General features: G+C 43.5%; 1 protein-coding gene across 1 annotated transcript in view; it reads left to right on the top strand.

The window, feature by feature from the left end:
* The window catches only part of MYLK3 (myosin light chain kinase 3), a 40,445-nt gene extending 19,823 nt beyond the window's left edge, over positions 1 to 20,622 (top strand). Inside the window, 6 exon segments of the mRNA NM_001131598.2 lie at positions 832 to 973; positions 6,998 to 7,068; positions 15,448 to 15,576; positions 17,368 to 17,520; positions 18,481 to 18,613; positions 20,355 to 20,622. Of these exon segments, the coding sequence (NP_001125070.1) occupies positions 832 to 973; positions 6,998 to 7,068; positions 15,448 to 15,576; positions 17,368 to 17,520; positions 18,481 to 18,613; positions 20,355 to 20,414 (688 nt within the window). The 3' untranslated portion in view covers positions 20,415 to 20,622.
* The last annotated feature ends 4,747 nt before the right edge of the window (positions 20,623 to 25,369 follow it).

The following is a 25,369-nucleotide window of genomic DNA, read 5'->3' as shown; positions in this document are numbered from 1 at the left end:
CCAAGGGCTCGGAGGCCGTTCATATTTGTGCTTATGTTACTGTTTTCCTTACGGGCAGAGCTGAAGAGAGTAAAACGTTTGTCATGTCATGTCCTTATTGAAAGTGAAAAAAGAAAAGATAAGGGAAAGACTGTGTGTCTTCAGAACATGTTTACTTCACGTATGGCCTTATTGGCCTATTTAGGCTTATGCCACAAAGGTCCAAGTTGGCCTCCATAGGTGAATGAGTTCCCAGCCCTGGTCAGGATCATCCAGAGTGTGCCTGGATCATCAACACTGATGGCCATCTCCTCTTCCCTTTGACCTGTCACTTCCTTTTTACCACCCCTAATCTTTGCTGGAAGTGGACTGGAGCAAAGGTCCCAATAAAACCCCAATGGCAGGCCTGGCGTGGTGGCTCATGCCTATAATCTCAGCACTTTGGGAGGCCGAGGTGGGCGGATCACGTGAGGTCAGGAGTTCGAGACAAGCCTGACCAACATGGTGAAACCCTGTCTCTATTAAAAATACAAAAATTAGCTGGGTGTGGTGGTGAGCACCTATAATCCCAGCTACTTGGAAAGCTGAGGCAGGAGAATCACTTGAACCCAGGAGACGGCGGTTGCAGTGAGCAGAGATTGCACCACTGAACTCCAGCCTGGGCGACAGGGTGAGACTCTGTCTAAAAACAAAACACACAAAAAACCCAAGGGCAGCGGCAGCAGCCCTGTGACCCATGGGGTGTGACGGTGGGCCTACCCGGGCTGGCCTCTTTTGGCCCTATGATGACAGTGGACAAGCCCTGAAGAGCCTTGCTTAGGCTGGTGCCTGCCTCTCCCTTTGCTCTGGCAGTGTGGACGGGGGTGAGCTCTTCGACCGGATCACAGACGAGAAGTACCACCTGACTGAGCTGGATGTGGTCCTGTTCACCAGGCAGATCTGCGAGGGCGTGCATTACCTGCACCAGCACTACATCCTGCACCTGGACCTCAAGGTGGGTTCTGCCCTGGGCATGCGGTAGGGGCCCCTGGTGCCCTAGCCCCTGGCGTGCTCTCACCATTGAGAGCTCTATCCACAGACAGTCCCGGCTTCCATTCCTGGCTCTCTGTCATTTTGTAGTTCTGGAGTCTGGGACAGACCACTCTTGCTGCCTCTTGGGGCTGTAGTTCTTCCATCTGGATAATTGTACCTCTTTAAGTATTATTTGAAGGTTAAGTGAAACAATGAGCTTTTCTTCTTTAAAATTATCTTTAAGATTACTTTTTTTAAAAGTTCAAAAGGGATCATAGGCTTTTGGTAACAAATATAGACAACAGAGTAATGTGTAAAATACACAGTGAAAGTTCCTCCCACCAGGCCTCTGTGCTGAAGGGACTTCTCTGTGAGCAAGCTGGCATGACCCACAGACACGCAAAAGGAGATCCTACGATGCATTCTTCCCTCCCTCCCTCCCTCCCCCCCCTTTCTTTTCTTTCTCTTTCTTTTCTTTCTTTCTTTCTCCTTTCTTTTTCTCTTTCTTTCTTTCTTTCTCTCACTTTCTTTTTCTTTCTCTCTCTCATTTCTTTCTCTCTCTCTTCTCTCTTCTCTCCTCTCTCCTCTCTTTCTTTTTTGGAGACAAGGCCTCTCTCTGTTGCCCAGGCTGGAGTGCAGTGGTGCCATCATAGCTCACTGCAGCCTGGACCTCCCAGGCTTAAGTGATCCTCAGTCTCCCAAGTAGCTAGGACTACAGGCGTGTGCCACCACACTCGGCTAATTTTTGTATTTTGTATAGAGACAAGGATTCACCATGTTGCCCAGGCTGGTCTTGAACTCCTGGACTCAAGCAATCCTGCCTCAGCCTCCCAAAGTGCTGGGATTACAGGCATGAGCCACCACATCTGGCCCAGATGGCTGCAAATGCCATTAATTCATTCCTTTTTATGGCTGAGTAGTATATGGTACTGGCATAAAAATAGGCACTGAGTAGTATATGGTACTGGCATAAAAATAGGCACATAGACCAATGGAACATAATCGATAACCCAGAAATAAACCCTAATACTTACAGCCAACTGACTGACAAAGCAAACAAAAACAAGTGAGGAAATGACACCCTATTCAACAAATGGTGCTGGGATAATTGGCAAGCCACATGTAGGAGAATGAAACTGGATCCTCATCTCTTACCTTATAGAAAAATCAACTCAAGATGGATCAAGGACTTAAATCTAAGGCCTGAAACTAAAAATTCTAGAAGATAACATTGGAAAAATCCTTCTAGACATTGGCTTAGGCAAGGATTTCATGAGCAAGAACCCAAAAGCAAATGCAATAAAAACCAAATGTTTAAAGAAGAATTAACACCTTTACAAATTCTTCCAAAAATAGAAGAGGAGGGAGCACTTGCTTCTCATTTTATGAGGCTAATCTTATCCTGATACCAAAATCAAAGACATCACAAGGAAAGAGGGCTACAGACCAAAATCCCTTATGGATATAGATGCAAAAATTCTCAATAAAATATTAGGAAACTGAATAAAACATATAAAAAGGATTATATACATGACAAAGTGGAATTTATCCCAAGAATGCAAGGTTGGTTTAACATATGAAAATCAATCAACGTAATGTGCCATATTAATAGAATAAAGGATGAAATCATGTAATCATTTTAATAGATGAGAAAAAATAATTGACAAAATTCAAAAACTTTTCATGATGAAAATAATAAACAAATGAGGAACAGAACTTCCTCAACCTGATAAAGGCCATTTGTGAAAAATCCACAGCTAACACTATAGTTTGTAGTAGGAGACTGAATGTTTTCTCCTTAAAATCAGGAATAAGACAAGGATATCTGTTCTTGCAACTTGTATTAAACATTTTACTGGAGGCTATCACTAAGGCAATTAGGCAAGAAAATAAAAGGCATTCAGATTGGGAAGGAAGTAAAACTGTCTCTATTTGCAAATGACATGCTCTTGTGTATAAAAAATCTTAAAGAGAGGAAACTATTAGGATTAATAAATTCATCAAGGTTGCAGTATACAAGACAAATATACAAAAATCAATTGTATTTCTAAATACTGGGACTGAACAATCTGTAAATAAAATCAAGAAAATAATTTCATTTGTGACAATATCAAAAGAGTAAAATACTTAGAAAAAATTAACAAAATAAGTGCAAGACATTCTCTGAAAACTACAACAAAATGTTAAGATAATTCAAAGACCTAAATAAATGGAAAGGCATGCCATGGTCATGGATTGGAAAATTTAATATTGTTAAGGTGACAATACTCCCCCATTGATCTACAGATTCAACATAATCCTTATCAAAGTCATAGCTGGCTTCTTTCCAGATATTAATGAAATCCTAAAATTCAGATGGGAATTCAAGGGACCTAGAATAACAAAAACAATCTTGAAAAAGAACGAATTTGGAGGACCAACTTTTCCCAATTTCGAAACTTTCTACAATGCTACAGAAACCAAAACAATGTATTACTAATGTAAGGTTAGATATGTGCATCAAATTAATACACTTGACAGTCTAGAAATAAACCATTACATTTATGGTCAATTGATTTGTGACAATGGTGCCATGACAATTCAATGGGAAAATTATAGTCTTTTCAACCATTGTGCTGGGACCCCATGCTAGGGAGCTACATGTAAAAGAATGAAGTTGGACCCTTACCTCACACCATATACAAACATTAATTCAAAATGGATTGTAGACTTAAATGTAAGAGCTAAAACTATAAAATTGTTAGAAGAAAACATAGTAATAAATCCTTATGACCTTGGATTAGGCAATGGTTTCTTAGATATGACACTAAAAACATAATTAAAAAAGAGATAAATTAGACTTCATCAAAATGAAAAAAATCTCATACTTCAAAGGATACCATGAGAAAAGTAAAATAATAGCTCACAGAATGGGAGAAAATATTTCCAAATCATATATCAGATAAAGGATTTGTATCTACAACATATAACATATAACATATAACAAACTCTTATAACTCAACAATAGAAAGAAATAACCCAATTAAAAAATGGTCAAAGGATTTGAATAGATATTTATCCAGTGAAAACATACAATTGCCACTAAGCACATGAAGTGATTCTCAGCATCATTAGTCACTAGGGAACTGTAAATCAAAATCAGAATGAGATACTATTTCATATCCACTAGACTGACTACAATAAAAAGTAAAAATGACAGACAATAAAAAGCGTTAAAGTCTGGGCATGATGGCTCATGCCTGTAATCCCAGCACTTTGGGAGGCCGAGGCCGGTGGATCACCTGAGGTCTGGAGTTTGAGACCAGCCTGACCAACATGGATAAGCCCCATATCTACTAAAAATACAAAATTATCTGGGTGTTGTGGCACATGCCTGTAATCCCAGCTACTCGGGAGGCTGAGGCAGGAGAATCACTTGAACCTGGGAGGCGGAGGTTGCGGTGAGCGGAATCAGGGCACTGCACTCCAGCCTGGGCGACAAGAGCGAAACCCCATCTCAAAAAAAAAAAAAAAAAAGAAAAAAGCATTAGCTAGGATATGGGAAAATTGGAACCCTCATACATTGCTGGTGGGGTTGTAAAATGTGCATTCACTTTTTAAAAAGTTTGGCAATTCCTAAAAATGCTAAACATAGAATTACCATATAACCCAGCAATTTTACTCCTAGCTATTAAGAGAGTTAAAACATAAGTTGACACAAAAACTTGCACACAAATGTTTTTAGCAGCATTACTTATAATAGCCAAAAGTGTAAACAACCCAGATACTCATTAATTTTATTAGTTAATGGATAAACAAAATATGGTCTAATCCATACAATGGAATATTATTTAGCCATGAAAAGGAATGAAGTGCTGATACCTGCTACACAACATGGATAAACCTTGAAAACATTCTGGTAAGTGAAAGAAATCAGACACAAAAGGCCATATGTTTTATGATTCCGTTTATATGAAATGTCCAGAATAGGCAAATCCACAGAGAAAGAGAACACATTAATGATTGCCATGGGGTGGGAAGTGAGGAAAGAATGGACAGGAACTGATGATGGGTATGGTTTTTTTTTTTTTTGAGGTGATGAAAATGTTCCAAAATTAGATAGTGATATCATTACACAACTCTGTGAATATACTAAAAATCATTGAATTGCACACTTTAAAATGGTGAGTTCTGGATGGGCGAGGTGGCTCACGCCTGTGATCCCAGTACTTTGGGAGGCTGAGGCAGGCAGATCACCTGAGGTTGGGAGTTTGAGACCAGCCTGGCCAACATGGTGAAGCCCCGTCTCAACTAAAAATACAAACAAATTTGCTGGGCGTGGTGGCCCATGCCTGTAATCCCAGCTACTCGGGAGGCTGAGGCAGGAGAATCACTTGAACCTGGGAGGCAGAGGTTGCAGTGAGCCGAGATCGTGTCACTGCCCTCCAGCCTGGGCAACAAGAGTGAAACGCTGTCCCCACCCCCAGCCCAAAAGAGGTGAGTTTTATGGTAAAAATCAGTATTATTTGTATTACTTATAATGTTATAAAATTTAAGTTCACCTGTTTCTTTTGACCTTTTTAAATGTGCATACTAGAAAACTTTAAATTACTATATATGTGGCTCACATTACATTTTTATTGGACAGTGTTATTCTAGATCTTATATAGAAGACAGAGATTTTTAAACACCATTCTCTTGCACCTATCTGAGGAATTGTACAACCCCATTGTAACATAAATAACAATGAAAACTTCTGTTGGGAGAAACAGTAGCTGACATTTGCTTTGGAAGCTGTAAAGTGTTTCATGCATGTTATGTCATTTTATCCTCACACCCTCTGGGGGGACAGACAGGAAGAGGTTATTACTCCCGTTTTACGTATGGAGACACTGAGTCTTCAGGAATGGGGAGGGACTCATCTTGGGCTACAGAACCAGGTAATGAGCCCCTGGGCCTCAGGCACTGGACCCTGGGTCTGCAAGTCCTGTCTATCATAAGCCCTACATCTTCGCTCAGCTTCTCTCCCCAAGCCCCTAACACACATACCCCCAAATTTGTCATGCACGAGCAGCGAGCATCCTTCCAGACTCCCTCAGGGCCTCAGAGCTGATCCAAATGCCGTAAGAGGAGAGGCGTGCCAAGGCTGCCACCCTCATGGCATGGGCCACAGCTGTCACAGCAGAATGGCAGGTGGACATTCAGCAGCTCTGCTCTCCTTAACCAACCAGTGATGCTTTGGTCTCACCCCAGAGGTTCTGATGTAATTGGTCAGGATTGAGGCCTGGGCACTGGGACTTTTTCTTTTTCTTTTTTTTTTTTAAATTCTCTTCGCATTCCAGTATAACATTGGGATTTTAAAAGCTCCCCTGATGATTCCAATGTACAGCCAGGGTTGGGAACCCAGCCCCAAACCAGTAGTCCCATACAAGCAGCTCATGGGCCAATTATACGTCACAGAGGTATTCTGTTGGGCTCTGAGACGTGAGTTTAGATTTCGTTTAGTTGTTAACATTTAAAAGCATGGAATTTTCACATAAAAACCTGAATTCCTAGCTGGGCATGGTGGCTCACACCTGTAAGCCCAGCACTTTGGGAGGCTGAGGCTGGAGGATCTCTTGAGCCCAGGAATTCGAGACAAGCCTGGGCAACATGGTGAGACCCCATCTCTGTTTTTTTAATTAAAAACGAAACTGACCAAACAAAAAACCCCTGAATTCCCGGCTTCTCTTGAGGACTGAGAAACTCTGGCATTGTGCCTGCACTCCTACGTGGTGACCAGTGTCTGGGACTGGGTAGTGCTGTCCCTTTACACAGGCTGGGAGCCTCCAGTTCCCCACACTCCACACCAATCCTTATTGTCTCACCAGCCCCTTCATGTATTTCCATTATCTATCCAGCCCTTGCAGGGCTGCCCTGAGCCATTCGTGTCCTTTGAGGCCTGGAAAACAGAGGCCTATAGACAAGTGTGGCAGCTGCAGACTTCCTCAGCTATTGTTTGGGCTAAGCAGACTTCTTTCTTTCCCAGCCGGAGAACATATTGTGTGTCAATCAGACAGGACATCAAATTAAGATCATTGACTTTGGGCTGGCCAGAAGGTAAGGGGGTTTTTATTTAGACACCTTAACAAAATTCCTTGGGACTCTTTGTGGCTCTCTGGGTATGGTTACTCTTGACCCAGCTAATGCTTGAGTTTTGGAACTGATGCAAGAAAGCTCTTGTGCACAGAAGCTGGTGGCCTTTGACTTGCAGACAGGCCTTGTTGCTCTTGCATGGGCTGGCTCTGTGCTGTGGGCTCTGCTTCTTCCTAAAAGGCTATGGAATTAACTGAACTTCACTCCACCTGTCTGAGAAGAGAGGCGAGTGATGGTGAAGGGGGCTGTTGAGTGAGGTGCTGGGCTGCTTAGTTCTGTGGGTTCCCCAGGCATCCTGGGGCCAGGAGGTGCTGGGCTATGTGATGCATCTGTCACCATCCGTGCCCTCCAGGAAATCACCAGGTTAAATACAAAAAGTGAGTATGTGACAGTGTTGGGTGGTGCCATGGGTAGGTGTTTGTGTAACCACTCAGGACTGGTTTACATCTTGGTGAAATGGTGATATAATACATTACCTGCTGGCATGGGGGTGGTCATGAGGGTTAAATGAGAAAATACACAGACAGTGTGGACCCATCCTATCCGGGAGGTTAGGTTCTCAAGTTTCAGGGCATAAAGTAAACATTGTAGGCCCAGCACAGTGGCTAATGCCTATAATCCCAACACTTTTGGAAGGCCAAGGAGGGAGGATCTCTTGACCCCAGGAGTTCAAGACCAGCCTGGGCAACAGCAAGACCTCATCTCTACAAAAAACACAAAAATTAGCCCAGCATGGTGGTGAGCACCTGTAGTCTCAGCTGCTTGGGAGGCTGAGGTGGGAGGATCACTTGAGCCTGCAGTGAGCCAAAATCACACCATTACATTACATCTGGGCAGTAGAGCTAGACCCTGTCTAAAAATAAATAAATAATAAACATTGTATATTACTTATTATTATTTATATTATTTATATATTATTTATATATTATTATTATTATTAGATAATAATATAATAATAATATTATTATATTATTAGATAATAATATAATAATATTATTATTATTATTATTTTGAGATGGAGTCTTGCTCTGTTGCCCAGACTGGAGTGCGGTGGTGCAATCTCTGTTCACTACAACCTCTGCCTCCCGGATTCTAGCAATTCACCTGCCTTAGCCTCCCAAGTAGCTGGGATTACAGGCGCCCGCCACCACACGTGGCTAATTTTTGTATTTTTAGTAGAAATGGGGTTTCACTAAGTGGGTCAGACTGGTCTCAAACTCCTGACCTCAAGTGATCCTCCTGCCTCAGACTCCCAAAGTGCTGGGATTACAGGCGTGAGCCACCACATCAGGCCCATTGTATATGATGTTAAAAATCTCATAGTCTCTTAAAATGCCTGAAGTGTAGTGCAGTGTGGCTAATGTTGCTGTGTAGCCCAGGGGTGCCACACTACCCATGGCACCACCCAACACTGTCACATACTCACTTTTTGTATTTAAACAGGTCATTTCCTGGAGGGCAGGCGTGGTGACAGATGCATCACATAGCCCAGCATGTCCTGGCCCCAGGAGGCCTGCGGAACCCACAGAACTGAGCAGCCCAGCACCCCACTCAGCGGCCCCCTTCACCATCACCCTACTTTCTTCACAGATAGGTGCTGTGAAGTTCAGTCACATGCGTGCTGAATATTGTGTGCCTGGAGAGCTCCTGCCCATGGCATGCATGCCCAGTGGTGTGGGTTCTTGGCAGTGGTAGTAGCAGACCCTTGGCATTTGGGAAGGCTTCCCCTAAACCTTCAGGCATCCTCAGTTCGTAAACATGGCAGTAGTTGTATGCCCAGCTTCCAGGATTCCTCCAGGATTCTGTTTCCTCCAAGAATGACGTTTCTCTGGAAATCACATATCTTTTTTTTTTTTTTTTTTTTGAGACCGAGTCTCATGCTGTCACCTGGGCTGGAGTGCAGTGGCACGATCTCGGCTCACTGCAACCTCCGTCTCCTGGATTCAAGCAATTCTCCTGCCTCCGCTTCCCAAGTAGCTGGGATTACAGGTGGCCGCCACCACGCCCAGCTAATTTTTGTATTTTTAGTAGAGATGGGGTTTCAACATGTTGGCCAGGATGGTCTTGATCTCTTGACGTCGTGATCCACCTGCCTGGCCTCCCAAAGTGCTGGGATTATAGGTATGAGCCACCACGGCAGGCCGAATCACATATCTTCTAGGTAGGTCTTTCAGCTGCAGCTGAATTTTCAACTCTTCTGGAAGCTCCTTCTCTCTCCTAATGGCTGGCTGTTTTCTTCTTCTTTCTTCTTTCTTCTTTCTTCTTCTTCTCCTTCTCCTTCTTTTTTCAGACAGAGTCTTGCTCTGTCACCCAGGCTGGAGTGCAGTGGCGCGACCTCAGCTCACTGCAACCTCTGCCTCCTGGGTTCAAACAATTTTCCTGCCTCAGCCTCCCGAGTAGCTGGAACTGCAGGCGCCCGCCACCACGCCTGGCTAATTTTTATATTTTTAGTAGAGACATGGTTTCACCATGTTGGCCAGGCTGGTCTTGAACTCCTGACTTCAAGTGATCCGCCCGCCTCAGCCTCCCAAAGTGCTGGGATTACAGACGTGAGCCACCACGCCTGGCCCTGATGGCTGTTTTCCATGCAGAGGTAGTTTTGTTATTTCCTGGCCACGCGGTACCCTCCACCATGTCCACGAGTGGAAGGAAACACAGCATCGCCCCTGGATGGAGAGCCGTGCGCCTGAGCTCAGCTCTGCCTTCCAGCACCTGCCTCCCAAGCAGCATCTACACCTTCAGTGCTGGTCTTCCTGGTCACTCCTCCACTGGTTGAAGTGTAAACGTTACCCATTTGCAGTGTGATGATGCATTTTCAGTGCCCCATGTGCTGCAGGAGGAATTTCACATTATCCCACGAGGCCTTCAGGGTCTCTATCACACAGTGTATTGTAGTTCATGAACAGAAAAAAAATCATTCAATCTATCATGTTAGCAAATTGCTTAGTATTTTCCCTGATAATGTGCTATAAAATTCAGATGCCTCCCACATGCTTGCACGTTGTATACACTAGGGCAGTGTTTCTCAACCTATTTCATTATTGCTGCCTGCCCTGTAGTGAGCCCTTTTTGACTTTATTTCCCCAATTGCCTAGTCCCCCTATGCCATGAAATTTAATACCACTGATGTACTGTGTATCTGTTTATGTGCTGTGGCCCTTTGGAGAGCCACAAACCATTGCAATAGCTAAGGTTGTTTTGTTCCCCAAGAACCAATGTTTGTCCCCCATGGGGCAATATTGTCTTCACTGAGAATGCACACGCTGGTGTATGCAGTACACTCTCAAATACCTGATGGCCCGCTGCCAAATGAGCATTTGCAGGGACACATTGTGAACACCGAGAAAGAAGCAATCATTGGACGCCCCTGAAATCTGGGAAGGCTTTTCTGAGCGGTTGGCAGGGACTGGTGGACAGGATTTGCTGTCTGCAGGCAATGCTGCTATGCTGGCAAATGCTTCAGCACCAGCCTGGGGGAGTGGGGAGTGAGAGGGGATGGGTTTGATTTGTAATCTTTGCCAGTGTTTGCTAATTACACACTACCAAGATGATATCACTGAAGGTGGAGTTGGAAGGAGAGGCACTCAGGACTCCCGTGCACCTGAGAGCCGGCTCTAGTGCAGCACTGCCTGGATGGGAGGTGGGGGGGCCCTGTGAGTTATGGGCTGAGAACAGGGTGCATGCCGTGTATGTGCGGCCGGTTGGGGGAACATACAGTGGAAGATGAGGGTACTAATGGGGACTCCTGAATGCGAGGCTCACACGTCTGAACATTATCCTATAGGCCACAGAGTCTTACCTGGTGGGGAGGTGAAAAGGGCTATAGGTCAATTTACCAAAAATTAGTCAAGCCAAAAGCCTCCATGCTGAGTGGCTGTTTGGGGAAAAACTCTCAAATTGTATTTCCTCTGCTGTTTCCACAGCAAACAACACTGAAGACTTCTGTGATCAAAAGCGGGCAGGTGGGTTCCCTACCAGCGAGCAGTGGATGCCAGCTGGGTGTCCTGCAGTTCAGTTCCAACATCTCCTACTGGGAGATAGCGTCAGATCCCACAGGTTGAGGGCTCAGTCCTCAAGGATACCCCCTCTTCCCCCAGACACTGGTCACAAGTGCAGGCCTCTGGAGCTTCTGATGGAATGTCTTCATGTTGGGGTTCCCAAGACCCCCTCTTTGGGTTTGCTTAATTTGCCGGAATGGCTCAAATAACTCAAGGAAATACTTACATTTACTTGTTTATATTACAAAGAATACAGGCGAAGAGGGGCATAGGGCAAGGTATGGGGGAAGGGGCATGGAGCTTCCATGCCTTCCCTGGGTGCCCCTCCTCTCCAGGAATCTCCCCATGTTCAGCCATCGGGAAGCTCTCCAACCCTGTCCTCTTGGGGTTTTATGGAGGCATCAATACATAGGCATGATTGACAGTGGCATAGAAAGGTGATTGGACAAAAAGCCCATGATCTAAACCCAGCAAGGCCTGTCTTTTTCTTAGCATCTCTGTGTTGCATTCCTTCCTTTAGGGTAGGGGGCAGGACCCTCTCTAGAATGAGAGTCTTTTGATCCACAGTCAGATTAGAGTCCTGCCTTGGGCAGGTGAAAGGACTGGAGAAGGACAGAGAGAGAGATTCTCTCCTGTGGCCTAAAGTGTCCCAACATTATAACAAGGACTATGCAAGTTAGAAGCCAGGAATAAACATATATATATATATATATATACACACACATATATATACACATATATAAATATGCAGGCTATATATCTCTCTCATAACATCTATCTATCTATCTATCTATCCATCCATCCCATAACACGACAGTGCCCAATCCATTCAAAAGTGTCAGACAAATTCCTTAACCTGGTCAAAGGCAAGAATTTGCTGGTGGGACCAGAAGCAGAGGGCAAGTTCCAGAAAATAAACATGGTGCCACATGTAAGAGCAGGCCACTCATGGAAAACAGCTGGGCTCTGGTGACGGGCAGGCACCCAAAACCCATGATAATGCAGGAAACCGCACTCCGTGGGGCCAGGCTGACAGAGACACAGGTTCTGGCTGTGAGGTGGACCGAAAACGTCAAAAACAACCTCCATCATCTGGCACACAGGTCATTCAGCAGTTTTATTTAGCAAATTGTTTTTTGCCAAACTGGCCTGCTTCCTGGGCACTGTGTCTTTCCAAGAGGATCTGTGGGGGTTTTGCAGGTTAAGGAAGCATATTCCATGCTGCGGAATAACTAAATGTTTGTAAAGACAAAGGGAATGCTAATTTCCCCCCAATACAAACTATAGAAAATAAAGTTGGTTTTCAGCAGGGACATGGCTCCTGGTGCAGTGGAGGCACATATTTGTACAATTCTCCGATATCAGGACCTCCAGCAAAGGGACCAGGATTATCCCAGGCCAGGCAGTGAGAGCCATCAGTGCATCTAAATAGTGACATGTCCAGGGTTAAGGCTGGAGACACAATGGAAATTATCTTAAACATGTTGGGAGTCTCCTGACTCCCAGTCCGGTGCTCAGACTAGAGTCAGAGCACAAAAGATCCCATTTCATCAGATCCTTTGGCAGAGTAAGAGGATGCCTTCCCCGAGCCCTATGAGGATACGGTCTCCTATTTGACCTTATGGCCATAGATAGACTTGTGCTAAGAATATGAAGAGAGCGTTTTGACGGATATTTTGACAGCTTTGGGGTGAATGTCTCAGTTAGCTATTGCTGCAATACTGCTGTGTAACAAACCACCCCAAAACCAGAGGCTTAACATGACAGTAATTTATTCCATCCACACATTTGTGATTTAGCTGGGGGAGTGGTATGCTGGATGCAACTTTAACTAGTACTTACTGTATTAGCTCATGATAAGGAGTTTTGTAATCCAGTTGTTAAACACAGCCATTAGTAAGAATTAAATTCTGTAAGTTTACACATAAAGAAATTATATTAAAATAGAAGATACTAAATATTCAGACTCCATTGCTTCCTAACTATGCTGCTGTGCTCTGTGCTTGAGGTTGCTTCTGCCCATCGTGTCTCTATGGTGGAAATACTTGAAGGGGGTGCCACTGTGCTGCTCTTCCCACCTTCTTTCAGTGACGTCATGATAATACCTTGACATTGACCATGGTGAAATTGGTATCTACACCACAGAAATTGCAAATGCTACAAATCAGGGCTTTAAAACAACAACAAAAACAAATAGATGATTGTGAAGCATTTACCCACATACCCCTGACTGGGAGTCGCTGATCTAGACTGGGCACAGTTGGGCTTGAATCCAGGGTGCAGGTCAGTGAGGGTGGGTCCGCTCCATGTGCCCTCGTTCTCATGGTGATGGTGAAGGAGAAAGAGGACAAGCTCTGATGGCCTAGGTTGGCATGGGCCCACTGTCAGTGGGGGTGATATATTACATCTCTTGTGGAGGGAACTACAAAGTCACATGACATGAGGTGTGGCTGTGGGGCACGAAGAGGCACTGGGAACAGTAATGCAACCTGGGAGAGTGGCTTTGGGGGCTTCTCCTTGAGGGGAAGGCTGTTCCGTTAGTTGGAGTTTGGCTCCTGATCCTTGAGTCCTGGGTCAGCTGCTGGGCAGGGGAGGGGCAGGTGCCAGAGGAGCGCTTGCCCCCCTAGGCCCAGTCCTTCAACCCCCGCCACCTTGCTGCTCTTTCACTGGATGGGCTCAGCTGTGTTGGTGCTGAGTCTTTGTCTGCCTGGCTCTCGGCAAATTTGGAGGAGAGGAGACTGCTCTCTGAAAGCTGATTTAAAGGAAGCAGGGCATATTGGCAGAATATTCATTTTATTTATTTTATTATTATTATTCTCAATTGCCTCATCTATAAAATGGGGACAATAATCCTACCTATTTCATAGGGCTATTGGGAGGAGGGAAAGAGATGCTACGCATGTATAAAACTTTTAGCATAGTATCTGGCAAATAAAGTGCCCGTGAAATTTTAGCTAGAGACTTTTTCTTCAAGAGTGATTCTAAAACACACTGTTTGCCCCCCTTTCCCACTCAACCATTGACTCTCTTCCTAGCCTTAAACTTCGTGTCCAGAACTTTTTCTAATTTTTTATTTTTGGAATTGTGGTTAAAAAAATACATAACATAAAAGTTACCACCTAGTGTCCATCAGTGGATAAAAAATCTGGGGTGTATATATGCAGATGAATACTGTTCAGCTTCAAAAGATAAGGGAATCCTGTCATTTGCAGCAACATGGATGACCCTGTAGGGCATTATGTTAGGTGAAATAAGCCAGGCTCAGAAAGACAAGTACCACGTGATCTCACTTAGGTGTGGAATCTAACAAAGACAAACTCTTACAGGCAGAGAGTTGGATGGTGGTTACCGAAGGCAGGGCAGGTGACACTGGGGTGATGTCGGCCAAAGGATACAATATTTCACTTAGAAAGGAGGAATAAATTCAAGAGAGCCATTGTAGAACATGGTGATTATAGTTAATGTATTGTATACTTCAGAATTGCATACTTCAGAATCTATTCAAGAGAATAGATTTTAAGTGTTCTCACCACAAAAAATAAGTATGTGAGGTAATACTTAGGCTAATTAGCTTGATTTAGCCATCCTACAATGTACACATGTATCAAAGCATCATATATACCGGCTGGGTGTAGTGGCTCACGTGTGTAATCCAGCACTTTGGGAGGCTGAGACAGGCGGATTGTTTGAGCTCAGGAGTTTGAGACCAGCCTGGGCAACATGGTGAAACCTCATCTCTACAAAAAATACAAAAAATTAGTCAGATGTGGTGGCGTGTGCCTATAGCCGCAGATACTCAGGAGGCTGAGGTGAGAGAATTGCTTGAGCCTGGGAGGCGGAGGTTGCAGTGAGCCGAGATCTTATCACTGCACTCCAGCCTGGGTGACAGAGTGAGACCCTGTCTCAAAAAAAGAAAAAAAAAAGGCACCATGTATACCATAAATATATACAATTAGTACATTCACATTGTTGTGCAACCAATCTCCAGAACTTTTTCATCTTGCAAAACTGAAATTCTATACCCATTAAATAATAACTTCCCATTTTCCGCCTGCCCCAACCCCTTCCTAATTTCTGTTTCATAAATTTGACTACTGAAAGAAGCAAATGCCTGGAGGAGGAAGACTGTGGTTTTCTGATTCTATCGCTGACTTAGAAAAGCCAGAATTTTGGGGCCTGGGATCTGATTATTCCCCAGTAATTCACAGGTGTAATGTGGGTGTGGGGTCCAGGCCATATGGCTGATGGGAAGTGGGGAATGTCTACATCCCACCGGAAATGAGCCCCAGCACCACATCTCCCAGGCCTCACCCCATGGTTCTTTGTACCCTCCCCTTCTCCCCAGGTACAAGCCTCGAGAGAAGCTGAAGGTGAACTTCGGCACTCCTGAGTTCCTGGCCCCAGAAGTTGTCAACTATGAGTTTGTCTCATTCCCCACGGACATGTGGAGTGTGGGAGTCATCACCTACATGCTGTGAGTGCTTAGCACCCTGGCTCTGAAGTGGGGACGGGGGTCATTTGTCTTCCTTTGGGTAATCTTAGAAGCAAAATTTCGAGCACAAGTAGTCTATTTGGGAAGTAACCCCAGGAAACCCCAATAGAGGAATAGGGTAGTGAGATGGGGAAGGAAAGGAGCCAGGGAAGGGTATGTTATCAAGCCAGTTACCATATTTACAAGGCAGTCATATTTCCAGGTTATCATTTTAGTAGGTTAATATTGAAAAAACTGAGATGTGCCGATATTATTCCCTGGAACAAAGGTCTAAAGGCCTGTTTCTCGGTGAGGAAGGCCTACTTGGGCTTCAGCAGCTGTATCAAAGTTATGGGTTGAGCTGCGCATGGTGGCTCATGCCTGTAATCGCAGCACTTTGGGAAGCCAAGAACCAAAAAAAATTAGCTGGGCATTGTGGTGCGTGCCTATCGTCCCAGTTACCAGGGAGACTGAGGTGGGAGGACTGCTTGAGGCTGGGAAGTTGAGGCTGCAGTGAGCCATGATCATGCCATTGCATTCCAGCCTGAGTGACAGAGCAAGACCATGTCTCAAAAAAAAAAAAAAAAAAGGTTATGGCTTGAGCCATTGAATTTTTTGGTACTGAGACATAAAAGTAATAACTGAAAATAACAAAGGTATTCATGACCCCGGAGTAAGGCCTGACTGTGGGCAACTGGAGTTTCATTCTGCTGGGGAACTTCAGAATGCATCATGGAGTACCCCCTGAGAGTTATTTCATCTAGGGGGTATTTATACACTAACTCTTACCAGTTATTCCTTGTGGACTAATGGAGATGGGGTGGAATTGATTTCCTGATACCTTTGGGTGGGTAAAGCGAGCTTCAGCTGGAGAGAAAGCCCTCCAGCAAAGACATGCAGGTGCTTTGGTACAAATGGAGCTGGATCATGCCTATAATCCCAGCACTTTGGGAAGCTGTGGTGGGAGGATTGCCTGAGCCCAGGAGTTTGAGGCTGCGGTGAGCTATGATTGCACCACAGCACTCCAGCCTGGGTGACAGAATGAGGCCCTGTTTAAAGACGAAACAAAATAAAAACCCAAATGAGGCTGGAGTGCACCGAAGGGGTAAGGGGGTGGGGGGTAGGGCAGGATACCCTTTGTGGCATCATTGAACCCCTGTGCTCCCTGTTTTCTTCTCTGTCTGGCTGTGGACTTCCCGTGGCTGCTTCCTCAGAGGTAAAGTCATGTTTTACTTCTGGTCTCCTGATTATTGTGTAACTGCTACGCACTGTCCCTGCACTCAGATATGGGAGTTGCGCCAGGCTGGGGAAGTTCAGATCCCTGAGGCTGGCCGTCAGGGTGTCCTGATTCTCTACCCTCCCTCAAGCGGGAACATAATAAAGCCCATTTTCCTTTGGCCTGGGGCCTGGGTAGCATCTAAATAAGCCTGGCTGTCTCAAGGACATGGAAGGCTATTTCTATTTCTAAAATTAAATCAATGTGTACTTGATAACTGGGCATACCAAGTTGGGCCCTAATTTTACTCTTTAATCAGGAATGAGGTGGAAAGAGATGAGCACAAGAGGGGACTTATTCCAAAAATTCTTCTTGCCTCCGAATTTTAAATCCTTCCGCTTCCTCCCTTTAATGAACACACTGGACTCCATCCTGTGGAAAAGTAGTGGAGGTGCTTTTCTTTTGAACCCTCTTGGTTCTGGCTAGGTCCACTTGAACTCTGTAAGCCTCTCTATTCTGCCGATGCATGTTGGCAAATGTGGCCTCCACCTACTGATGGTCCTTTCTCTCTTCTATAGACTCAGTGGCTTGTCCCCATTTCTAGGGGAAACAGATGCGGAGACCATGAATTTCATTGTAAACTGTAGCTGGGATTTTGATGCTGACACCTTTGAAGGGCTCTCGGAGGAGGCCAAGGACTTTGTTTCCCGGTTGCTGGTCAAAGAGAAGAGGTACCTTTCATTGCTTGTCACTCATGGGCCCTTCTGATGGGGACCCCAGGTCTGGGAGCTGGGCAGGACTGCTGATCGTGAAGGTCCTTCTTCCTGTGGACAAATTCCATTCAAGATTTCTTAGTTTGCTACTTCTTTGGAAAAATAAAGGGAACAGAGAAAGGGACAAAGGAAATCAATGAAACAACAAACAAGTAGGGGCATAAAATATAGTTTTAGAAAGAAGCATATGTAGATTGGTCCTATCTGCAAGTTATCAGCTGTCATAGGCTAAGGTTGAAGAAAAGAACTGAGATATGCAGATGTTATTTCCAGAATAAAGATCCGAATACCTTGTTTCTTGGTGAAGAAGATCTATTTAGGCTTCAGCATCTATATCAAAGTCATGGGTCAAGCCATTTGAGTTTTTTGATACTCAGAATAAGGTAATAACTGGACATAACCAAAGGTATTAACAACCCAAGGCTAAGGCCCAAGAGTCTGGGCTCTAAGACAGCTTGTGTTTCCCTGACTTTTACAATTTTGTTTATTTCTGACTATGAAAAGTCAGAGGAAAAAAAATTCTAAGTCAGATGAACAAGTTGCCTTTATACTCTGGAAGGAGAAATGAGCTTCCTTCAAATTTCCTGTTCTTTTGCTTCTTTAAGAGCAATTCCAGGCATAGCTAGCCTTCCTACTGCCCTGCCTCAACTTCTCAGCCCCCTCTGGGAAGTGGTTCCTCCCAGAATCACTGGAATATGTTCCTGCTATAGAGGTCAGAGAACATTTTGCTGACGACCTTCTGGCACTTTGAAGGAAGGGAATTTTAGACACAAGGAGTTCCCTTTTTGGTACATGGCATGAATCTGCCTAAATGATTAATCTGTTCCACTGACTCAGGTTTCCTACCCAATTGAACAGATTTTTGGATGAGAAAAGGCAACTCCAACTAAAAGTCTTAACTGCTCTTTGATTTCACAGCTGCAGAATGAGTGCCACACAGTGCCTGAAACATGAGTGGCTGAATAATTTGCCTGCCAAAGCTTTAAGATCCAAAACTCGTCTCAAATCCCAACTACTGCTGCAGAAATACATAGCTCAAAGAAAATGGAAGGTATTTGGTTTTTCTCTTAGTAAAGGTGGAATTTGTCATCCTAATCTGTCCTTGGAAAAAACTGCAGCTAAATTTTCTTTTCTTTTTTTTTTCTTCTTTTTGGGTTTGTTTTTATAGACAGGGTCTTGCTCTGTTGCTCAGGCTGGAGTATAGTGGCATGATCATGGCTCACTGTAACCTTACATTCCTGGGTTCAAGCAATCCTCCCACCTCAGCCTCCTAAGTACCTAGGACTACAGGCATGTACCACCATGCCTTGCTAACTTTTCTATTTTTTGCACAGACAGGGTCTTGTTAAGTTGCCTAGGATGGTCTTGAACTCCTGGCCTCAATGGCATTACAGGCATGAGCCACTGCACCTAGCCTGTAGCCAAGTTTTTACTTACATTTTGATTCTAAACAGAAAGATTATTTAGGGGGAAAAATCTCTCTCATGTCAAAAGCTGCTAGCTTGATTTAAAAATGTCACAGAGCAAAAATAACTGGCATAAAACTTACATTTGGTTTGTGCTTATATGGACACTTGAAGTGACAGAATGAAGCTTAAGCATATGTTCTCAGTGGCAATCATAGTGAAGCTCCTGAACTAACTGCTTAGAGCTTGAGGCCTGATTCTTCCACATTTCAGAAATGGGAGATAAGAAAGACCTGTTAAACTTTTAAAGCTTTATAATTTTGTTTACAACAGAATTCTTTAGTCCCATGGACATAAAACCTATCTTAAAAGCAATTGTGATCCAGGGAAGTGGCTTCTAACAATTTAATATGGACTTAGATCCTCACTGGGGATCCAAAAGCATGATCAAAACCCTTTATGTATGGAGCCGGTACACAAGAATACCTATACGTGTACACACTTACCGGGAAACACACAACAAAAATTTGACTCAGGCGTGGTGGCCTGCACCTATAGTCCCAGCTATTTGGGAGGCTGAGTGCGGAGGATCACTTGAGTTCAGGAGTTTGAGGCTGCAGTGAGCCGTGATCACGCCAGTGTACTCCAGCCTGGGTGACAGAGGGAGACTCCCATCTCTGTTTAAAAAAAAAATCACAACATTTTCTCTAACAGAGTATGATGTATTCTGATATTTTCTATTCTGTGCCACTTGGTTTTATTTTTTAAATGCTGTTCACAACCCACCAATTTGATTTCATGACCCCATTGCTTGGTTGTGAATCACAATTTGAAAAACACTGTTCTATCAAAGCATGATGTAGGCTGATGAAAAATAAAAATAAGACACTGGTCTAGAGTACTCCATTTTTCATGTGAAAAGGGCAGGATAAACCTGGGTAACATAGTGAGACTGTGTCTTTACAAACAAGACAAAAATTAGCCGGTCGTGGTGGTAGTTGCCTGTAGTCCCAGCTACTTGGGAGGCTGAGATGGGAGGATTGCTTGAGCCCAGGAGGTAGAGGTTGCAGTGAGCCAAGATCACGCCACTGCACTCCAGCCTGGGCAACAGAGCCAGACCCCATCCCCACCCCCCACCCCCTCCCCAAAAAAAGAAAAAAAAGGGGCAGGATGATGTATCTTCCCACTTCATATTTACTCCCAACATGCCCCTGAAAGTCATATGACTATTCTATAATTATTTTAGAAACTTGTTTCCCTTTAGGTTATCAGATTTAAACCAACCTCAGCGGCTGGACTCACTTAAATCCTTTTATTGTTTCTTCATAAAGCAACCGGTCTAAAATATATGCTTTTTCTTTTCTTTTATTCTCTCCTTGCCTCAAGAAACATTTCTATGTGGTGACTGCTGCCAACAGGTTAAGGAAATTTCCAACTTGTCCCTAATCTTCAACTCTGCTGCTCCAATGGGTCCAGAAATTACTGAGGCCAGTGGTGAAGTGAAGAGATGACTCAAACATTTAAATAATTTGGCTTTTTTGTATTATTGATTCCACTTATTTTGTAAAAATGGTTATGGCTGCTGCCTTCCTCGTGGATGAAAAGTGGCTGTAAAGAAGCTTCCTAAGAACGTTTTTTTCTGCCTTGTAAGATCACTACGTGTGAAATGCTCTGTGTACCTTTCAAATATACCTACTTTTGGTGGTAAGTGTAGGGATGCTTTAGGTAGGTACTTTGCATCTGCTGAATTTAAATTCTAAACTCACACTGATTGAAGAACGCAGTAGACTACTTTGCAGGGGCCATGTTATTCAGTATTATCTCCTCCAGTACAAAGAATTCCTAGAATTTTGATTTGCTCGGGTGTGAGCTGACATTTTATTGTACTACTCCATTCTTGAGTCAAGCCATGTGGATTTAGGACAGTGATCTTCAAACTTGCTTTAACTTATGCTCCCTTTTGAGAATCAGCATCACTTGAAATGTCAAAATATGTCAACTGTCATAGCCAAATCAGAGAAGTAATCATTTTGAGTGCGCTTTTTAAATCTCCACACACCTCCACCTCTCTCCTAATTCTGCCTGTCTTAACCCCTCTGTCTTAGTTATAAATTTCTGGTCTTGTAAGTCTGGAAGCTGATAGGCAATTTATGAAAGACATAAGAATGTAATGAGGTTCAGCTTTCTGAGAAACACAGAAATGATACATCCTGAGACATAAAGGAAAGCTGCTCTTCTGCTGCCTCAGGCTGTAGCACTTTCAATGTTGTCACTCTACACATACACTTCCTATATACATGTACAGTTGACCCTTGAACAGGGTTTGAATTGCAGTCAACTTAAATGTGGATTTTCTTCCACCTTTGCCACCCCTGAGACAGCAACACCATGCTCTCCTCTTCATCCCACTCTGCAGCCTACTCAACAGGAAGATGATGAAGATGAACACCTTTATGAAACCCCATCTCTACTAAAAATACAAAAATTAGTGGGGCATGGTGGCGGATGCCTGTAATGTCAGCTACTCTGGAGGCTGAGGCAGGAGAATTGCTTGAACCCGGGAGGTGGAGTTTGCAGTGAGCCAAGATTGCACCACTGCACTCCAGCCTAGGCAACAGAGCAAGACTCCGTCTCGAAAAAAAAAAAAGAGAATACAGTATATGTATATATACACACACACAAACACACACACACACAAACACGTATGTGTGTATGGGTGTTGATTGACTGTTGATATTATTGATAGGGCTTCCAGTCAACAGTAGGCTATTAGTAGTTAAGTTTTTGGGGAGACAAAAGTTATACTCAGATTTTCAACTGCAAGGGGGTAGGCACTCCTAACCCTCACATTGTTCAAGGGTCCACTGTACATTTAAACACTTTTCTATATGCATTAGAGTAGCCCTGTCATCCCTTCGCTGAAATCATACTGTTCTCAACATGGCAAGCAACTAACACTTTTTTTTTTTTTTTGACAGGGTCTCACTCTGTTGCCCAGGCTGGAGTACAGTGGTGTGATCTTGGCTCACTGTAGCCTCTGCCTCCTGGGCTCAGGCGATCATGAGTAGCTGGGACTATAGGTGCCCGCTACTACACCCAGCTAATTTTTGTATTTTTAGTGGAGACAGGGTTTTGCCATGTTGCCCAACCTGGTCTTGAGCTCAAGCGATCCACCTGCCCCAGCCTCCCAAAGTGCTGGGATTATAGGTGTGAGCCACCACACCCAGCTTCAACTAACACATTTACGAACTTGTATACATGTATATTCAGATACTTTACCAACTTGTAAAATGGTTAAAAGGAGTACTTTATTATGAAAAAACATACAATCTTTTAAATTTCCTTACTTCTACATGATTTTTGTGCTATTCTCATTTTTTTCTCAGGTGAGCAGCTTTAGTTTTTTATTTTTTTTGAGACAGTCTTCCTCTGTCACCCAGGCTGGAGTGCACTGGTGTGTTCTTGGCTCACTGCAACCTCTGCCTCCCGGGTTCAAGTGATCTTGTGCCTCAGCCTCCCAGGTAGCTGGGATTACAGGCGTGTGCTGCCACGCCCAGCTAATTTTTGTATTTTTAGTAGAGATGGGGTTTTGCCATGTTGGCCAGGCTGGTCTCGAACTCCTGACCTCAGGTGATCCACCTGTCTTGGCCTCCCAAAGAGCTGGGAATATAGGCGTGAGCCATTGTGCTCGGCCTCAGGTGAGCAGCTTTAGTCGATATTGTGAATTTTAGATTTTAATTAGACATGCAACAGTTTCACCACCTTTCAGGATTTTTGTCCCGTAACAGAGGCTCTTGCTTTTTGACAGAGAGGTAGGCAGGTGGAGAGGTTATCCTGCTGCTGCAGTTCTCAAGTTGTTAAGTTTCCTCTGGAAGGCTAACCCTTGTTGGGAACTAACAGTTTCAGTACCAGCAAGTCTAGGCCTGCTCCAAGTTGGTCAGCTGAAGAATGAACATCAGAAGACACAGCTGCTGGAAGTTGTCCTTTGATGAGACAGTGATAGTGATTTGGTAAAATGTCTTATTTTTTAAATGTCAGTTATCTTTCTTTAAAAGGTTTTTTGAGGGCAGCTTCCAGAAGGAGCTAGAGAGTATATTTTATAGTTCTATTGTGTTCATACCCTGTTTTGGACTTAAGATTCTGGAGAATGCTATGAAACATCTCCCCAGAAAAAGGTAGTTAATTACCATATCTAGAGCAGCACTGCCCAACAAAAATATAGTACAGGCTATACACATAATTAAAACATTTCTAGTAGCTTCTCTAACAAAACCCATTGAAAATCAATTTTAATAATTTATATAACTTAGTGTATCAAAAATATTTCAATATGTAATCAATATAAAATTGAGATACTTTACCAGCTACTAGGGAGGCTGAGGCCAGAGAATCGCTTGAACCCAGGAAGTGGAAGTTGCAGTGAGCCAAGATCACACCATGGAACTCCAGCCTAGGCAACAAGAGCAAAACTCCATCTCAAAAAAAAGAGATATTTTATATTCTTTTTCTCATACTAAGTCTCCAAAATCTGGTATATTTTACACTTAAAAACACATGTCAAGGCTGGGCATGGTGGCTCACATCTGTAATCCCAGCACTTTGGGAGGCCAAGGTGGGCAGACTGCTGGCCAACATAGTAAAACCCCATCTCTAAAAATACAAAAATTAGCTGGGCGTGGTGGCGCACACCTGTAACCCCAGCTACTTGGGAGGCTAAGGCACAAGAATCACTTAAACAGGAGGCGGGGGTTGCAGTGAGCTGAGATCACACCACTGCACTCCAGTCTGGGTGGCAGAGCAAAACTTTGTCCCCACCCCCGACAAAAAAAAAACAACAAAAAAAAACCTGTCAATTCAGATGCTAGGTTTTCATCAGACGTACTTAATCTGTATTTAGATTTCTTAAAACTTACTGTGGAAAATGTATTTACATACTCAAGTTGTTTGAAACATAACTCACAGTTTTCCAATAACTGAAGTATCCACTTTTACATGTATTAAAATTAAATAAAATTAGAAATTCAGTTCTGCAGTTGCACTAGCCACATTTTAAGTGTTTAATAGCCACATGTGGTTAGTGGCATCTATATTGGATAGGGCAGATCTACAGAGAATCCTGTATCTACCAATTTTAATTTTTTTCCCTTTATGTTGTTATTCCTTACCTAGAGAAACAATTTCCCTCCAAAGTTCCTTTGAGGGGGTCTGTTTAGGCCAGGCCCACACCAGTGAGCTATGTAGATTTTAGCATCCTTGGTTTGAAATTTGAGGTTTTATGAAGCTTGAGTTTTTCTGGATATTTTTAGTACTTTGCTGGTGTGTACTTAGCTCAAATATTTGATTGCAACTGTGTTGGGTCAACTATTTCTAATGGGACTTTTCCATTTGCATGTACAGTCACTGGAAACTGCTGGGCAGAGAAACTCTAAAAGGTAGTTGGGGCCCACTTTTTCCACCTGTCAGATTGGTGAAGAATTGGTGAGGCTGTGGGGAAAATGGCATTCTCCCACTTTTGATGGATATGTATCCAAATAAAAGTCATGCCCATGCTTTCTTTCCTCCAGAAATTTTATTTCTAGAAATTTATCCCTCCGTACTTGAACAATTGTATAGAGATTTATGCAAAATGATGTTTACTATAGCACTGTTGCTAATGGCCCAGTAAAAACAACCAACACATGCCTATTAGTTTGGTTTTAGTTAAATGAATTTTGCCACATCCATATAGTGGAATACCTCACAGCTGTTATAGATAGATCTAGATATATTGAAAGCCATTTTTTCTTAAAAAAATTATAGAATGTATATATGGTATCATCCCATTTGTGAAGAGACATATGCTTTTATGTGCATTAAAAAATGTAGGATATGCAAGAAACTTAACAGTGGAGTGTGAAAAGTGGGTGATTGTGAGAGGGGGAATTCCACTTTTCATTTATCTTTCTGAACCTTTTGAATCTTTTTTTTTTTTTTTGACAATGAGCATGTATTCCTTTTTTTTTTTTTTTTTTCTTTCCAAGATGGAGTCTCACTCTGTTGCCAGGCTGGAGTGCAGTGGCGCAATCTCGGCTTACTGCAACATCTGCCTCCCGAGTTCAAGTGATTCTCCTGCCTCAGCCTCCCAAGTAGCTGGGACTACAGGCATGCGCCACCATGCCCAGCTAATTTTTGTGTTTTTAGTAGAGATGGGCTTTCACCATGCTGGCCAGGATGGTCTCGATCTCTTGACCTTGTGATCTGCCCACCTCGGCCTCCCAAAGTGCTGGGATTACAGGTGTGAGCCACTGCACCTGGCCCGCATGTATTACATTTATAATTAAAAATTCACAACTCAATGTCAAGTGTGAACCGTGTGTTGCCCCTGATTTGAGCAAGCAATAAAAAGATATCTTTGAGACATT

Source organism: Pongo abelii, chromosome 18, assembly GCF_028885655.2.
Source record: "Pongo abelii isolate AG06213 chromosome 18, NHGRI_mPonAbe1-v2.0_pri, whole genome shotgun sequence".
Classification (NCBI taxonomy): Eukaryota; Metazoa; Chordata; class Mammalia; order Primates; family Hominidae; genus Pongo; species Pongo abelii.
Note: the sequence above shows the minus strand (reverse complement) of the source record. Positions and strands in the feature narration are given on the sequence as shown.